We start from the raw sequence: 16,866 nt of genomic DNA, 5'->3' as shown, positions 1-16,866 counted from the left end.
CCAGTAGAAGACTTTCCAGTAGATTAGTGGAAACTTTCCAGTATTTCTGTGTCTTTCCAGACAAGCTTACCTTTCCAGTATAAAGTTTCCAGTGTAACTTGAGACTTTCCATAGTTTCCTTTTCCAATGTTTTTGTTGCAGTGAGATAGCATGGTATACTTTTTTTTAAAAAATTTCTAATTTTAGTTTTTTCCAAGTAAAATTTATTTAATTGGAAACTTTCCTAAAAAGTTGTTTCCAGAAAGATCCAGTTCCTTGAAAATAACTTTAACCATGATATTGGATCATCAGATATGTAATATATAACTTTCCATGTTGTCATTTCTCATCATAGATTTTTGATTTCTCATAGAGAACTAACTGGGGAGGGTGGGACTTTCAGTTTTGTGCTATTTTCCGTCTCTCCTTCTACTGTCTTGTTCAGGGAAACTTTCCAGCTCCTACACTACCTGTCACTGAAATTCACTTTAGCGGTGTATCATGTTTCATGTGATCTACACTTTCCAAGATTTTTTTGTTTGCTAGATAAGTTCTTTCAATCGATGGGGGACTTTCCAGTGATTCATCAATTGGTTTTGTTTGAAATTCAATTGAAACTTTCCTGAATGCTTGCTTTCCAGTAGAAGAACTTTCAGGTTGTTACCAACTGCATTCATGGTAGACTTTCCAGTAGATATGCCATGAAAATAGATAGTAGTTCTTATGTATTTCATTAACGATTAATGATTCAACTCCAAGTCTGTTTGAACAGAGTTTTGAAGGTTGAAACTTTCATTCAGGAGACTTTCCAGTTGGTAGATAAGTGGAGACTTTCCAGTAGATAAGTGGAAAGATAAGTGGAAACTTTCCAGTAGATAAGTGGAAACTTTCCAGTAGATAAGTGGAGACTTTCCAGTAGATAAGTGGAGACTTTCCAGTAGATAAGTGGAAACTTTCCAGTAGAAGACTTTCCAGTAGATAAGTGGAAACTTTCCAGTAGATAAGTGGAAACTTTCCAGTAGATAAGTGGAGACTTTCCAGTAGATAAGTGGAAACTTTCCAGTAGATAAGTGGAAACTTTCCAGTAGATAAGTGGAAACTTTCCAGTAGAAGACTTTCCAGACTTTCCAGTAGATAAGTGGAGACTTTCCAGTAGATAAGTGGAAACTTTCCAGTAGAAGACTTTCCAGTAGATAAGTGGAAACTTTCCAGTAGAAGACTTTCCAGTAGATAAGTGGAAACTTTCCAGTAGATAAGTGGAAACTTTCCAGTAGAAGACTTTCCAGTAGATAAGTGGAGACTTTCCAGTAGATAAGTGGAGACTTTCCAGTAGAAGACTTTCCAGTAGATAAGTGGAGACTTTCCAGTAGAAGACTTTCCAGTAGATAAGTGGAGACTTTCCAGTAGATAAGTGGAGACTTTCCAAATATTCTGTAATAACTACAGTACCCAGCATCATCAGTGTGCTGACAGTCCTTACATTTGAAGTAAAAAATCTTGTTTTGTTGGGTTTACCACCCTCTGAACAGCTTGGGTTGTTTTGAGGTAGGGTCTCTTCATAGAAGTTGATAGTTACCTCACTGAACAAAATACAGGAGGTCTGTCACCTGCTATTCAGAGCAGCTGGGGATTAATGTCTTGTGCAAGGACACATAATGAAGATAGCACTTTTTTTAACTATCAGAATCACAGACTACCTTGCATCACAGGAGGGAGGGGGATAGTAGCCTCATTGGATTTAGTGAAGTGTTCTGGTAAATACAATGTACAAGATGGCTGGGACCTTGGTTTTTAGTGAGTATGTTAATATTGGTAAAGTCATATAACAAAAGAAACAGATGCATAATACAGGCCCTATGGACCTCTTGTTGAACATCTGGCACAGGCACACACACAGAGATATTAATTGAAATCTTGAAAAATTTTTATATGGTTATTTAGATACTAACTCTGTCAGTAAAGTTTAAGAACATAGTTTAATTCAATACTGTAAGAAGGAAAGGTGGAACATGTGGCATCACATAATTCATATTAAAATTTGAATTGATCTGTAATCAAACACAAACTACAAATACTGTTTTCTGGAATGTTGGTATTGATTTCCATTCAGATCAAAGAGAAAAAGATCATCTTATTTAATATATTTTGTCACTTTAATCAGCGGAAACAACAAATATGCATGATCACTTGAAAAATATTTTGATATCTAAACAGAAGTTGGATCAAAAAGTTTATAACTTGAAATAAGAGGAAGTTGTATTATTAATCCAATGGTTGTTATTGTGTAAAACAGATGTAAAATGTCATTCATATCTGAGGTGGGTGTAAAAATCACTTAACTTTTTATATATATATATATATATATATATATATATATAAAAGTACTTGTGATTCAATTTTAAAGAAAAGACATGTTACAAATACTTGTATGTGAAAATTCTGTAGATGAGATGTTTCCTTTAATAAATGAAATATGAATTTCAGTTTCTGATGCTTTTATGTAAATTTAGATATTAATGGCTGACTGAAGTCTTTACATTTAACGTATTTGCTGTATTATTTACTTTGATAGTAATGCGTTAGAAAATTGAATAAGAGTTGGGTGATTATTAGAAACAATACATTATTTAATGATGAATATACACTTTGTTCTTAAGACTCCATGTACCATATTTATCCTGCTGTCAACCGCGTAATGCAACAAATGTACCTTCTGCATATAAGGTATACTGTTTTTACACTGACTAAAATGTAACCACCTCCCTCTCTCCTGAATAAAAAGTTCCCCACCCCCTCCCAACCTATCCATTGACCTCAATATTAACCAAATGCTCACAAAACAATCGTTAAGTCAATGGCGATCCATTCCACTCTCTTAATCCCCATCCCTTGGGTAGCATGCATAAAAAGTAGCCAGGTACTTTTTAGTAAGGGTACTTTTTATGCATGACACCGGAAGGATATTACCTTAAATATACACATAGCAATGCAGACTTCTTTTTTTTTTTAAAGAAATCATTTTTTTTCAAAAAATGAAATAAGATACACACTTACATACATTGATGTAGAGTGATGAAAGAAACACAAAGAATTAAAACACTGCAGATCTTCATGCAAACCTAAGCAACATTTTCGCTGTAGAATTGCAGCACTGCATTATACAGTTGGCAAATATATGTCCATTCTGAATAGTAACTAAATGTAATATTCAAGATGTCGTTAATCTATACTGACTAAACCAGCTGCTCACAATTAGCCATGGTCTGTTCTTATTTTGTACATGCCGAACATTTGTGGAAGTGCATGAGTTTGCCACGTAATTGCTAGATGAAAATAATGATATAAAGTTGTAAATCATTCTAGTTACATATTGTTGATGTCAGGTGTCGGGAAATGTTTGTGAATCAAGCAACCAGTGCAGTTATCTCTAATCAAGTACCTTTCCTTCCTTGATATAAACAAGTATGACTGATACCAAAAGGAATTCGGTACCAGTAAGTTTTTCTTATAAATATTTGGTCTTGATTTTCAAACAAGCCCAACAGGGATTTGGATTTTCATGTCTGTCTCTCATTAATTAAAAGTGTTTTGGTAATTTTTTTCTGGACACACCATGGTAAAACAACATCGTTTTCTGATCAGATGATACATGGTTTGACCAAGTCAACTGTCTATACTTGGTAGCTAAACTTAATTACTCAACCTGACAGAACTTCAGTAAGAAGGTGGGCTTATCAAAAGACAGAAAAAACACTCATTTAAACTTACTCTTGATGTTGAAATCATGGTGTGAGGTAATGTGTTGAAATCATGGTGTAAGGTAATGTGTTGAAATCATGGTGTAAGGTAATATGTTGAAATCATGGTGTGAGGTAATATGTTGAAATCATGGTGTAAGGTAAATGTTGAAATCATGGTGTAAGGTAATATGTTGAAATCATGGTGTAAGGTAATGTGTTGAAATCATGGTGTGAGGTAATATGTTGAAATCATGGTGTAAGGTAATGTGTTGAAACCATGGTGTAAGGTAATATGTTATAATCATGGTATAAGGTAATGTGTTGAAATCATGGTGTAAGGTAATGTGTTGAAATCATGGTGTAAGATAATGTGTTGAAATCATGGTGTAAGGCAATGTGTTGAAATCATGGTGTGAGGTAATATGTTGAAATCATGGTGTGAGGTAATATGTTGAAATCATGGTGTAAGGTAATGTGTTGAAATCATGGTGTAAGGTAATATGTTGAAATCATGGTGTAAGGTAACATGTTGAAATCATGGTGTGAGGTAATATGTTGAAATCATGGTGTAAGGTAATGTGTTGAAATCATGGTGTGAGGTAATATGTTGAAATCATGGTGTAAGGTAATGTGTTGAAATCATGGTGTGAGGTAATCTGTTGAAATCATGGTGTGAGATAATGTGTTGAAATCATGGTGTAAGGTATTGTGTTGAAATCATGGTGTGAGATAATGTGTTGAAATCATGGTTTGAGATAATCTGTTGAAACCATATAATAATATGTTGAAATGATATTGAGATTCTTTAAGATCCTTGTAGCTTATCTTCAACTTTTAAACAAAAGATTCTGGATTAGTTGTCATAATTTTTAATTATTTCTTAAAATTTCCTGTAGATATCATGTAAATATACATATATTGATGCAATAAATTTTAGCACATAATTACTCTTCAGCAAATGATGACATAGCACACCACAACAATTGCTATATAGACAACACACAGAAACTATAGTTAGCGCAATCAAATTTTAGCACATAAATATGAAAAGTGCTGAAATAAGATCACCACCAAAATATGTACGTTTTGCAGTATTACTTAAAAAACATGGTGTTTTAATCTTTTCTGATCAGAAAGCTCTAGTGTCATACTGTAATTAACAAATGTGGGTGGGGATCAAAGTCCAATGAAAATCTAACGATGCTTATCTTACACTTGGTAATAAAACATCACAGAAATAGGAGGCTGCAAGGTGTGACTCAACATAGCTAAAGGAAATGTTTCTGACTTTGAAAATATTAGATACCTTTCAAAATTAATGTATTGAGTAATCTTGATAGACGAAATTAAAGAAGGTCTATTATCGTGACAAAACTATCAGATTATTTTCATTAACACATCAGTTTAAAGGAACGGAAATCATAAAGAAAGGGGAGATAATCAATGAAGAAAATAAGAAGCAGTCAACATGAGGAATAATGTTTGAATTGTTTTATCTTTTGGAATTAGAAAGACTTAAAGACCTGTTTTTTTTGTTTTTGTATGTATTAAACAATTAAAATTCTTTTAAAGAGTAAATATTAATGGAAAGTAGTATTGCAGTGAAGTGCAATTCATATTAGCAAACAATGATCCTATCCTGTAAAAAGCCTATCCATATAAATTGCAGTTAGGTGGAAATGACAACAAAATTATGCCTCTCTGTCGCATCTGATTAACCCAAGCCCTTAGGGTTTTGAGAGATGCAGGTTGATAATGATGATTTTGGGAGAAAGTTTTGCAGTCGTCACAATAATGTCATGTGGAAATATTCGGTTTCTATTCTGGCATGTTTGATGCACATTAGCAAACTTTGTGGTCCTATTGTCGTTTACCTTTTTCTCATTTGGTAAAATGACATTATTTACTTGGATTTACCAAAATCTACATGGTAGGTGTCGTCCATGAAGCAAAAAATGCCTATCCTTCTGAAACACCTGGTTGTTTGTCCTTGGACTTATTCAGGGCCTCTACATCTTAATTGTTTTTCCTAGTTCCATTAGGTTTGCATTAGAATTACTATTTATTGACAAATTGGTGTTTTCTCTGTTGTTGTTAACCCACTGGATTTATGAACAGATATGTATTGAATACTTGTTAAAATGAAAACTTGACATATTAAAGATGAAGAGCATTAAAAAGATGTACTTATTGTGCAGCGTACCTGGCCAGTTAGTTTGTGCAGCGTACCTGGTCAGTTAGTTTGTGCAGCATACCTGGTCAGTTAGTGAAACGATGTTGAAAGTTTACACCAGGCCTCAGTATGTGTGTAATATATATTTAAAGTTTATAGCAGGAGTAGGTTTTAAATGTCCCATTTGATAGAATTATTAGCTGTTTAATGGTAATTGAAGGCTCTTTCAGACCAATTCATATTCTTTTATGTGAGAAATATCTCATAAAAGGTTATAAAGTTGTTGATCACTTTTCTTATCGGACACTTCAGTCATTTCAATTTTGAAGAAAGATTAAAGTGTATTTCCTTTCAGTTATTCTATGGAGTGTTACGTTGTCATTTAAGTCCCTTTAAAACCTAAGTGATATAGATATTTGAAAGGGAAAGTGATATGCTGTTCACTAGATCTATACTAGCCATGATACAAGCCAGACAGCGTTAATGAATGGTTCCTTTCTCAGTGTCCAGGCCAATGAAAAGCAAGAGTGGACGTTTGTAAACTGATCATTTTCAAAAGATATATTTACAATTGTATTTTGATTAGAATTAGAAAACCTTTCTGTAGAAATACTCTATCTCTCTCTCTATCTCTCTCTGTCTGTCTCTCTGTCTCTCTATGTCTCTTTTACTCTCTTTCTCTCTCTCTCTGTCTCTGTCTCTCTCTGTGTCTCTCTGTCTCTCGCTCTCTCTTCTCTGTGTCTCTGTGTCTCTCTCTCTATCTCTCTCTCTCCCTCTCCTCTCTCTCTCTCTCACTCTCTTTCTCTCTCTCTCTCTCTCTCTCTCTCTCTCTCTCTCTCTCTCTCTCTCTCTCTCTCTCTATATATATATATATATATATATATCAAAGCCAGGGGATGTGTTTGATATGTAAATGTACCAATGACAGAATTAGCCATCATGCTTTCTAATTCTGCCCCAAAGCTCATCTATAAATGTGTCATACATTGATGTTGCTGACCTTTCACCTTTTTCGTTTCAGATGTAATTAGTGGGCAACAGCTGAGTGACAAACTCCACCACAGGCCTAACATAAGAGTCCTACAAACAGTCTGGTGACCCAGACACAAGAGTAAGTAAATACACCTGGTAGTGTGAATCACAAGGCAGCTTTCCAACTCGCTTAGCTAATCCTTGTCATTTGTAATCTTAATGTACAATCATTGCTCAATAATTGGAGTGAATATGGAAGGATCTAACAGTTCAGAACATTATAACTTGTGAATCTGCAGTATATATAAGGTTATAATCAGATAAACAAGGTTATAATTATATATACATGATTATAATCCGATATGCATTTAAAAATTGAAAACAAATGTCATATTTACAGAATTTTGGAAAGAAATGAAAAATTTAGATTTCTTATTTACCACTTCCTTTATCAATAAGCCTTTGCTTGTAGTTAGCCTACCCTCACTGTTTTAGTAGAACTTCCAGCAAATACTATAATCATTGGTTTGTAATAATCCCATCCTTAACTTTGGTTTTGGTCACTTGACTTATTGTAGAACAACTTCAACAATGATTAAAATAGATTCATTTGAAAAAAAGAGGATCTTTCTTTGGTAGCAATATGTTGTGTATTTCTTAAATTTGATGGAAATTCTTTTTTTCACATTGGTAGCATGACATCAAACCATAAATGTTAAAATACAGCAAAAATGCTCATAGGCAGACATTAGTATAAAGCTTGATTCCTTTCTACTCAGCTGGTTTAAAGTAATGCCATGGTGATCAAATGGATTCTTCATCATAATAGGTGATCTTATTCTATCTAGTATTCCATATATATAAAGAAGTGTCACATGGCTGTCATGTGATTACAAACTGGAGGTGTTGGAAGTTTATGAAAATAACCGATATGCAGTGACCAATCTGAAATAATACAGCAATATTTTTTTTTCCTGGTGAAGTTGTGAAAAATATCACTGCACAAATTCAAAACATTATACAAAATATAGATTGTATATCATTTTCAAAATTAAATTGATGCCACTTTTTGTTTGTGTGGTTTATGTGAAACTGTAAAATATTTACAAATATGACATTGGTAGCCTAGAACTTTGCAGATTTGAAATGAGGGAGAAAGTGACTGAAAATTTACCGTTATAAGGAATGTCTTCAAAATTCTGGAGAAAACTCTATATGACAAAACCTGCTTATTCAAGCTCAGGAATGTATTGCAATTACTTTAATTCATTTTCGATAGATTTAATAAATTTAGATAAAATTCAGCGTATAATGATTTGGAATGAATAGCTAGGAGACTTACTGTGAAAATAACACAGGTTGACAGCTATGCTACCTGGTTGAAAATGATCTAACCCAGTGTGCTAGGGAGGTGTCATCCTTGCTACTCAAGGGGTTATGATCACTTTTGCTCTCTGCACCCCAAGAACATGTCATTGCAAAATTGAAGGTTCACATTGGACATTGTGGACAAGACGAAAAGACTTGTTTGATCCTTTGATGTACATCAAACGAATCTCGAGGTCGCATGCATAACAGTATATTATAATGGCTTTGAAGGTGGGTGTTACACCTTTTGTAATCTTCAGAGAGACTGTATCAGCCTGTGATTATTCAGGTTTTTTTTTCTCCTGGAGCCAATTTTGCTGTGACATTTTCCAGAGGTGTACAGAGTAATACAGATCTTGTAAACCTTGGATAATGGAGGATGGAGAGGTGTACATTTGTTGTTTCAATGTTTGGATTTTTTTTAATATGATTTTGTTTTTTTGTAGCAATATGACTTCACACACTGATGAAGGTGGTATTACTAAGAAGGGTTAGCTTACGTTTTGTGTGTTGTGGTTTTTTTTTTTTTTTTTTTTCATTTCTGTATCACTAAATTATAGACGAATATTAACCACCTGTTATCGTTGCTTCCATTTTTGATTATCCAATGTTGTTGCTTACCCTAGAGTATTATCTACAGTAATATATCTATGGCTGTATATAAATAATTTAACCTGAGAATGGACTGTTATGATGTTAATATTGATGTAAGAACTACCTTTCAGTGTCTTCACTGGATTCCTAAGGTTAACTCTCATTTTAATTGTAAACAAGTTGTGTTTATGACAACACTGTCCCCGGTTGTAACGAAATTCTGAAGTGTGATATTAAAACTGCACGGTGTAAGGCATGTGCCAATTACATGAACACTTTGTGAAACATTTTTGTCTTCATTGTGATAATGACTTTTTTTTGTACTTTCAAATGTAGGTCAAAGGTCATGGTTAAGGTCACATGGTGAAAATTTTTGGTACCATTAAAAAGGTGTTGACACAAGGAACACACATGCTGCATATGAAATCCCTACCTACACAGTCCAGTAGTTATGGCCATTATTAAAATTTTTCAAGTGTAGGTCAAAGGTCAAAGGTACCACCTGAAAGGTCTTGTCACAAAGAACACACACACCACATATGAAAGCCCTGCCTCTTACCGTGCAATAGTTATGGGCAAGGTTAAAGTTGACAATAGACAAACATACAGCGCAAAAACAGTATGCCCCCAATCTTTCAATCTGGGGGCTAGAATGAGGATGAACCTTAAGTGACCAGTGACAGATGATATTAGATGATTTTTAAAATGGTCATGATTATTCATATTTGTTTTTTAATCTTTAGTGGCACCTTGATATAATTGCTGATTTTATCTTATTATTGTCTTCACTTCAAGTTCAGGTGACTTTGAGGCCAATTTTATCCTGTCATTATGTCAGTTAGCAAAACAGGAAGGAAATCGAAATAAAAATACAGTAACATTTTTATTGCAAAAACTTGATTCACAGCTTCAATTAACTCTGGCCAAAATTATGTTCACAGTCTCAGAGTAACTCTGGACAAAGTTACACTCACAGCCTCAAAGTAACTCTGAGCAAAATTTTATCTTTTATTTATTATTCTTAATTGACATCTTTCCCATATCTAGCAGTAGTGTATACATATTAATGCATGTAATGTTATTTGTGTCTTAGTATCTTCTGACATGTTTATTGTTTTTGATAAAAGAAAATAATCTCAGGAAAGTCCCCCCCCCCCCCCCCCACCCCACCCACCCACAAAAAGAGGAAACAAAAACAAACAAGAATAGCTGCAATGAATTGATTGAAGTTGTTAAAACTCTTTATTCCTTTCTGTGATAATTGCTTCCCCTTATATTTCAAACATTTACCTGAAAGTATATAAATATTACTTTGGACTTTCAAGGGAAGCAACTCTAGTGTAATGGATTGTATTTTGTAGTTTACTTATAAATAAATTCAAAATTTCAATTAAATTGTTTTAAAACATATGTAAATGCAGATGATAGTATTACGATATATATACTGTGATTTGGTAGAGAAATTCATGAAAGTGTTAAATCCAATTATCAAAAAATGGAATACATTGGATTGAAGAATTTTTTCACTTGATAAATCCATAGATGAACTTTACAAGCTGAATGGGAAATAAAACTAACATTTTAAAACTTTCTTTTCTTTTAATATTCTCATGTGCTTTTTCCCTTTAAGTATTGCTACATTGAAATTTTTGTCGTGTAACAAATGAAAAGCTGACAAATCATTTGCAGCATCTTTTTCAGTCTTATAATGTTCAGAATTATACCTATTGCAAGGCAGATTAAAAGCTGTTTCAGCTCACTTCATGGCGGGGATTTCATCCTCTGTCCAGCGTCCATTATCTGTCAGCTTTTTACTAAAAATTAGTCAGAAACAACTTAAGAGATTTTGACAAAATTCGGTAAGAAGCATCCTTAGGGACCAAGTCTTTATAAATATTGGTTCTTGGCCCATAGGGGTCCGAGAGGGAATTTTTTAAAATTTCTTTAACAAAATTTGGTTAAAAGCATCTTTAGGGACCAAGTTTGTAGAAATATTGGTTCTCGGCCCATAGGGGTCTGAGAGGGGAATTTTTTTAAGTTTCTTTAAAAATCCTATTCCTCTTGTAGGAATGAATGGGTATTGCCAATATTTGGTCTGAAGTTTTATTAGGTGATAGGGAATCAGTCTTGTATAGACCATAGGCCATAGACCCTTAGGGCAGAAGAAACAGTTTTTATCTTTGACCACAAGGCTGAATAGCTGAATTAGCCAGGTGAGAGGTGCTGGCACCTTGGGCCACTTATTTTGAGTTAGTTACCCTGATGTCTCCAAATTCAGAAATATCTTTGGCAGATTCTCTAATAATGGTGGCCTGTTGAAATTTCTGTGCGAGTCCATGGCCTGTGGTGATACCTCTGTCCATTGTCAGCCCTTAAACAGTTCTTGTTATTTCTAGTATTGAATGTATCGTTTTCATATCATTTATATGATGGTTCCAAGTTGTGCCCTTTTGATTTTGGGACTGTTCAAGGAAACAAAATGATTGACAGATGGCCATCTTGGATTTTCAATATGGCTTTTTCTTGGGAAGTATCAAATGGATATTTTGTCAAATTTCATAGGTACCTTCCCCTTGGTCCTTAGTTGGACTGTTGATTTTGGGACTGATCAGAAAAACATTCTAAAAGAAGGAAACGCCTTTTTTTAAAAAAAAAAAAACAAATAAAGATCAAACAATAGTTTGTTGATCCATCTGGGATCTCTTAGTCAATTACACATTAATAAGCTACAGTCACCCACAGGATACAGAAACAGAAATTTTATCTTTACACAGCAGTATTGTCATTTGTGTCTGAAAGTAGAGCATTTTTTTACTTTATAAGGTCATTCGCTATTTCTCATTACCTGCCATCATGTGATATCTCTATCCATCTTCTGTAGATTCAACTCCATGTCATGTTAATCATCAGATATTTGCTGTTGCTGTTTCGTTCAGGGTCTGTAATGCGTGTTGCTGTAATACTCTCTAAGATAAATACCTCTGTCATCCCTTTCATTTCACAGTATTGACATCAAAAATCAGGATTATTATTGGTTTTGTATAATATGCACAGTAAAGAACTTGGAACGGTTAGATACTAAATCAGTACAGCATCGTCTAGCATACATGGATGTACAGATATTTGAAGGTGATAAATTGTGTTTTAAGACTAGAAAAATGATAGATTAGGGATAGGGTCACTCACTAGAACAATTACTATGTATACAATGTATTTCCTTATTTCAACCTTTCCTGTTTTCGATACTATTTGTTTTCAGAATTTTACATATATGTGATCTAAATCATCATGTCTTAATATACGTAAAATCAATGTAGGAAGGTTTTGATCTATCTAAATTGAAACATATCATTTCCATCAATACAGTAAAATTACGATATCTTAAAACATGTTGTTTGCTTTTAAAATTGTTTGATAAGGAATTCTTTTGTGTGTTTCAGTGGCAGAGCCAGGGGCTGGCTTTGACTCTAGAGGAATGGGTCTTCGGATTCAGAAAAAACTCCTCGGAAAAATGTCTAGCAAGTCAATTGCAAAACATTTTATTGATGAAACGACAAGTAAGGTGCTGGACACCACCTACAAAATCATCAAGGAATATTCCAACAAAAAGGATGCTGAGAAGATGATGAAATATCTTATCAAGATTGTTGTAAAAGTTGGAATATTATACCGAAATGATCAATTCAATTCGGACGAATTAGCTATGGCTGAATCATTCAAGAAAAAGTTTCATTCACTAGCAATGACTGTCATTAGTTTTCATGAAGTGGAGTTTACATATGATTCAGGCTTTCTTAAGTCGAGCATCGAAGAATGTAGACAACTTCTTCACACCCTCATAGACCGACATCTAACGGACAAGACAAAAGGACGTGTAGACTATGTATTCCAGTCATTCTGTGACGAAAATCTCATGGATGTGATTTTTGCACCAGAAGGAAAATTCCGTGATTTGATGGCGAATATAGTAATAAATTTAAGAAAAATGATGGACGAAGGAAATTTATGATAACTTTGTCACCAAAATTGTCATCATCTCGACACATATTAGTGACGTCACTGTTTTATAAAAGTCTGCAATCACATATGTCATCTGTATACAAGTTCTATATCATAGGTCTGCGTGTGAATTGCTAATTAATGACATTCCAGGCATGGAAGTTAACAAACCTATGTACTGCTTGAGAGATATTAGTATCTGCAATTTTTTCGTATCATTTGTTTCTTTTCTCTTTTGTCGGGATTGAACTCCCTCCTTATTATCAGTATTCTTCCCATGTGTTCATTATGTATTTCAGTTGAATTATCGTATAGTTTTATGTATCTGTGAATAGCATAGTTATGTTTGGAATGTTACTGGAATGAAAGGTAGCAAGAAATTTGACCGCATGATTATCCTTTCATTTCATCATTACTGAAAAATTTTTCTTAACCTGTTTTATCTAAAACCATCAGGAAATCTTGTTTGTGATTTTAAATTCTCATTTACATGCAAGGTTTCGCAATACATCTGTTTACCATGTATATTGTGTGTGGAAAACCGATGCTTGTAATTACAGTACAGATAATTCAGATCAAATTAATTTCAATCATGTTAGAATGCCTTCAAATCAGTGTGATTTCTGTCTACATTTTATATCCTTTATATGTTGAGGAAGCAAATGATATATCAATGCAAAATGTTTTCCTAAGATATACATATATTTATATGGTACTCAATAATAAATTTCACGATAACAATGACGTTCATCAGTAAGTCAATGTCTAGTATAGGTAGACTGATGGAGAACCAGTAACAACATAATAGATATTATAGAATCATTATTTCAGAATTTTGAAATATTGTTGACCGTTTGTGACTGATTTTAATGATGATAAACAACTTGGCACAAGTTACAAAGGAACAAATACCAGTTTTATTTATAATATTGTTTAAAAATATTTGATGCAGATTATCAGTGACGCATATAGTTGTTTTTTGATGTTTTCAAGATATTCATTAAATGTAAATGTTACGTAATTTTCTTCTATTACAAGGTTAATGCCCTTGCTACTCTTAACACTAATTAAATGCTAATCAAAAGAATTGCCGACCGTCTTTTGTAATTGTTGGTTATTTGTTGCATTTCCGATTCAGGAGATCGAGTTTCAATTTTTTGATAGATATTGCTTGCCAATTAATTTGCAGAGTGATATAAAAAAGTTATAATTTTCTGTCATTTTCATTAAAAACACACCTGCCTTGAGCGTAGACATTTGGCTTATAAACCACTTTATATCCACTATGTTATCAGTCAGTGTTGTTTCACATGTAAATATTTGTATGTACCATTAATGGCAAAGGTTTCTTTTGTTACTTTAAAAAATAAGTTAATCTTATGATATTGGGGAAAAAAGATACGGGGGAAGTACATTAATAAACCCCTTGGCATTGTACATGAAGCAATGTCTCCTTAAAGAAACAGGCTTGAATAACTCATTTGCATCATAAATACTGATGGATGCTTGCCATGTTATTTCATGACTGTAGCCTTTCATTTTAATTTGATAAAGAATGTAGCCTTCCATTGTAATTTTAATAAGGTTTACATAGAAGCTAGAAACGTTGATGTGTCAGTGTGTAATATTCTTTATTTAAAAAAAAAAATTCATCATTTAGTCACCTGAAAAAAGCACCTGTTATATATATTTCAATTAATCAATTTTCAATTTTACCAATTTTATTTGTCTAGTCTTCCACCAAAAACAAAAACAAAAAACAAAAAAAAACAAAGCAATATTATATTCAATATAATGTTACAGCTTCATTTTGCTGTCAATAGAAATGTTTCGATTTTTTTCATTTTTTGTATTAGATATAGAATATGTTACAAGCTCAATAAAATCAGATGTTGATAAAAAAAACTTTGGGCTATTAACATACAGGATGTGATGATGTTTCTGTTCAGATGATATATATTAGAGAATGTTTGAGATTATCATATTTAAGTAGCACCAAATAGAGACTGCTCTCTTTGATGCAAAAATAACAATAAATTGTACTTTAATCTGCAATGTCTTCTGGAAATTTAATCCTAAAACCAGATTTTTCTCAAATTTATCTTTGTTATCAATTATTACCCTATTTAGATGCTTTTAAGCAAAAGTTATTGTTTTGTAACCAACTTGTTATGGATCTGTTAATTTTACAGTTAGTTAACTTGTTAAACTAATATTTATAATGCAAAATTTTGGTGCAAGATACTAAGTATGTCTTGGTATGCAGTGATTTATTGAATTTGAAAAGAGCAAAATGGTATGTTAAAGAAAATTTTTTTTGTCTTGAACAATTTCTGTTAGAAACAAGTCAGTTTAGTGCATCAGAAAATTAACTTCCAGGTTCAGACATCATGGAAAATTGTGTCAACTGTTAATGTCACATTTCACTTATTATCACATTTCCCCTTCACAAATGGAACATGATATTAAGCTGGTTTTAATGTATGAACATATGATAGGTCACTTTTATTGGAACTCAGATTCAGATAATTAACTTGAATGTAATTTTACTTACCGTATCAATATATACCATATATAGGGTTTTATAGAAAAGCATTAAACAGTGTTCCCCGTTGCTTTTTAAAACTCAGGGTACAGTATGCCTCAAACAATGTATTCATATAGAAGGGCCCATAAAAACTGGGGTTACAAATTTTGAATTTTACAAATTTAGGGGTTATTATATCGTCATTAAGGGGAAATAGGGGCACACTGTATAAGAGTAACAGAAACATGTGTTTGTTCTGCATTGGGGCAATATAGTGTACAACAAATACATGGTGAATTAAAAAACATAAAACAAATATACAATATATATTGTGGCAGTTATTTTATCAGCTGATATAAGTAAACCTAAACAAAATTTACAGGACATTTGTTAAATTTATCTCAAGGTTTCAACCTTAATCAACACGACTGATTGATAGTTTATATTTTGTAAAAGTTTCAATCTACCCACATGGTCATATCCGAAAGTTTCACCATTTTCTAAATGTGTCACTATGAGTTACTATTGTTTTGTTAATTTAGTTGAATTTGTGGTTTCCCTTTCTCATATGTCCAAAAAAGATAAACAGATCAAAACTGACATGGATTATAGCACTAGTAGATTTTGTGAGCAAGGTCTATCCAGAAAGTCAAAGAGCCGACGGAAATTGTTGTAAAAGCTTAAAATTTGAGCTTAACAAAAGTGTATGATTGTATAATACAAGTTACGATGATATCTCTGCTTCATTTCTAATTATAATTAATTTTGCTAATAGGGGCGATATATTTCTTGTTATTCACTGGTTACTCGAGTATTGATAATCTGAAAAACGCTGGCCAGATCTAAAACAGATGCTGTGTAAAGCTGTTGTGCAATTTGACATGAGAGTCTTGACTGTTTCAGTACAGCTTTGATATCAGCAGTAAGTTTTGGTAGTCAGATCCAGGAAATCATGTGAGGGAGTACCAGACTTTGGAATTATGGGAACTGATTTCAAATTCAACAATGTAAACAAATATCACATCTAGTATTTTACTTAAATAATACAAACCTTTAATAATTATCAATTACACTTATGCTAATGTATAAATGCAGGTGAAGCAGTTGGCGCAAAGGGTCCTGAATTTTTGGCATTAAGTCAAAATATAAATTTGTCTGTTGGTACTTTCAATCTGCCACAACATAGAGAAGAATTAAGACAAGTCTGGCAGACCACGTAATTTAGCAACCCTAGTATTTCTCTTGCCAGCATGGCAAACTCATACAATAAATGTTTCCAGGCATCTATATCTTATCCCATTGAGTTGCACTCTACGTTGGTACAAGAACTGAAATCAAAGCTAGTCAATTTTATTGCTACAGTTAATGGTATGCAATTTACTTAAATCAAAGGATATTTTTAGATCAATAACAGAATTCCAGACAGTCAATTCCATCATGGAAAATCCTTAAGTTTAGCGAGTTCAAAAAGGACAGAATTATTGGATTTCATTGATACCGGGTAAAAATTCAAG

General features: G+C 33.0%; 1 protein-coding gene across 5 annotated transcripts in view; it reads left to right on the top strand.

Annotated features, from left to right (window-relative positions):
- The window catches only part of LOC132547492 (tumor necrosis factor alpha-induced protein 8-like), a 90,498-nt gene extending 76,419 nt beyond the window's left edge, over positions 1-14,079 (top strand). For 4 of the 5 annotated variants that reach the window (XM_060211248.1, XM_060211247.1, XM_060211246.1 and 1 more), the window contains 3 exons: positions 6,914-7,003; positions 8,679-8,704; positions 12,267-14,079. In XM_060211248.1, coding sequence (XP_060067231.1) covers positions 8,683-8,704; positions 12,267-12,835 — 591 coding nt within the window. In that variant the 5' untranslated portion in view covers positions 6,914-7,003; positions 8,679-8,682 and the 3' untranslated portion in view covers positions 12,836-14,079. The remainder of the gene's footprint in view (positions 1-6,913; positions 7,004-8,678; positions 8,705-12,266) is intronic. The other variant, XM_060211250.1, reaches the window with a different exon arrangement.
- Positions 14,080-16,866: the final 2,787 nt, after the last annotated feature.

This window comes from Ylistrum balloti, unplaced genomic scaffold, assembly GCF_031769215.1.
Source record: "Ylistrum balloti isolate Yb309-2 unplaced genomic scaffold, AGI_CSIRO_Ybal_v1 Utg369958, whole genome shotgun sequence".
NCBI lineage: Eukaryota > Metazoa > Mollusca > Bivalvia > Pectinida > Pectinidae > Ylistrum > Ylistrum balloti.
Note: the sequence above shows the minus strand (reverse complement) of the source record. Positions and strands in the feature narration are given on the sequence as shown.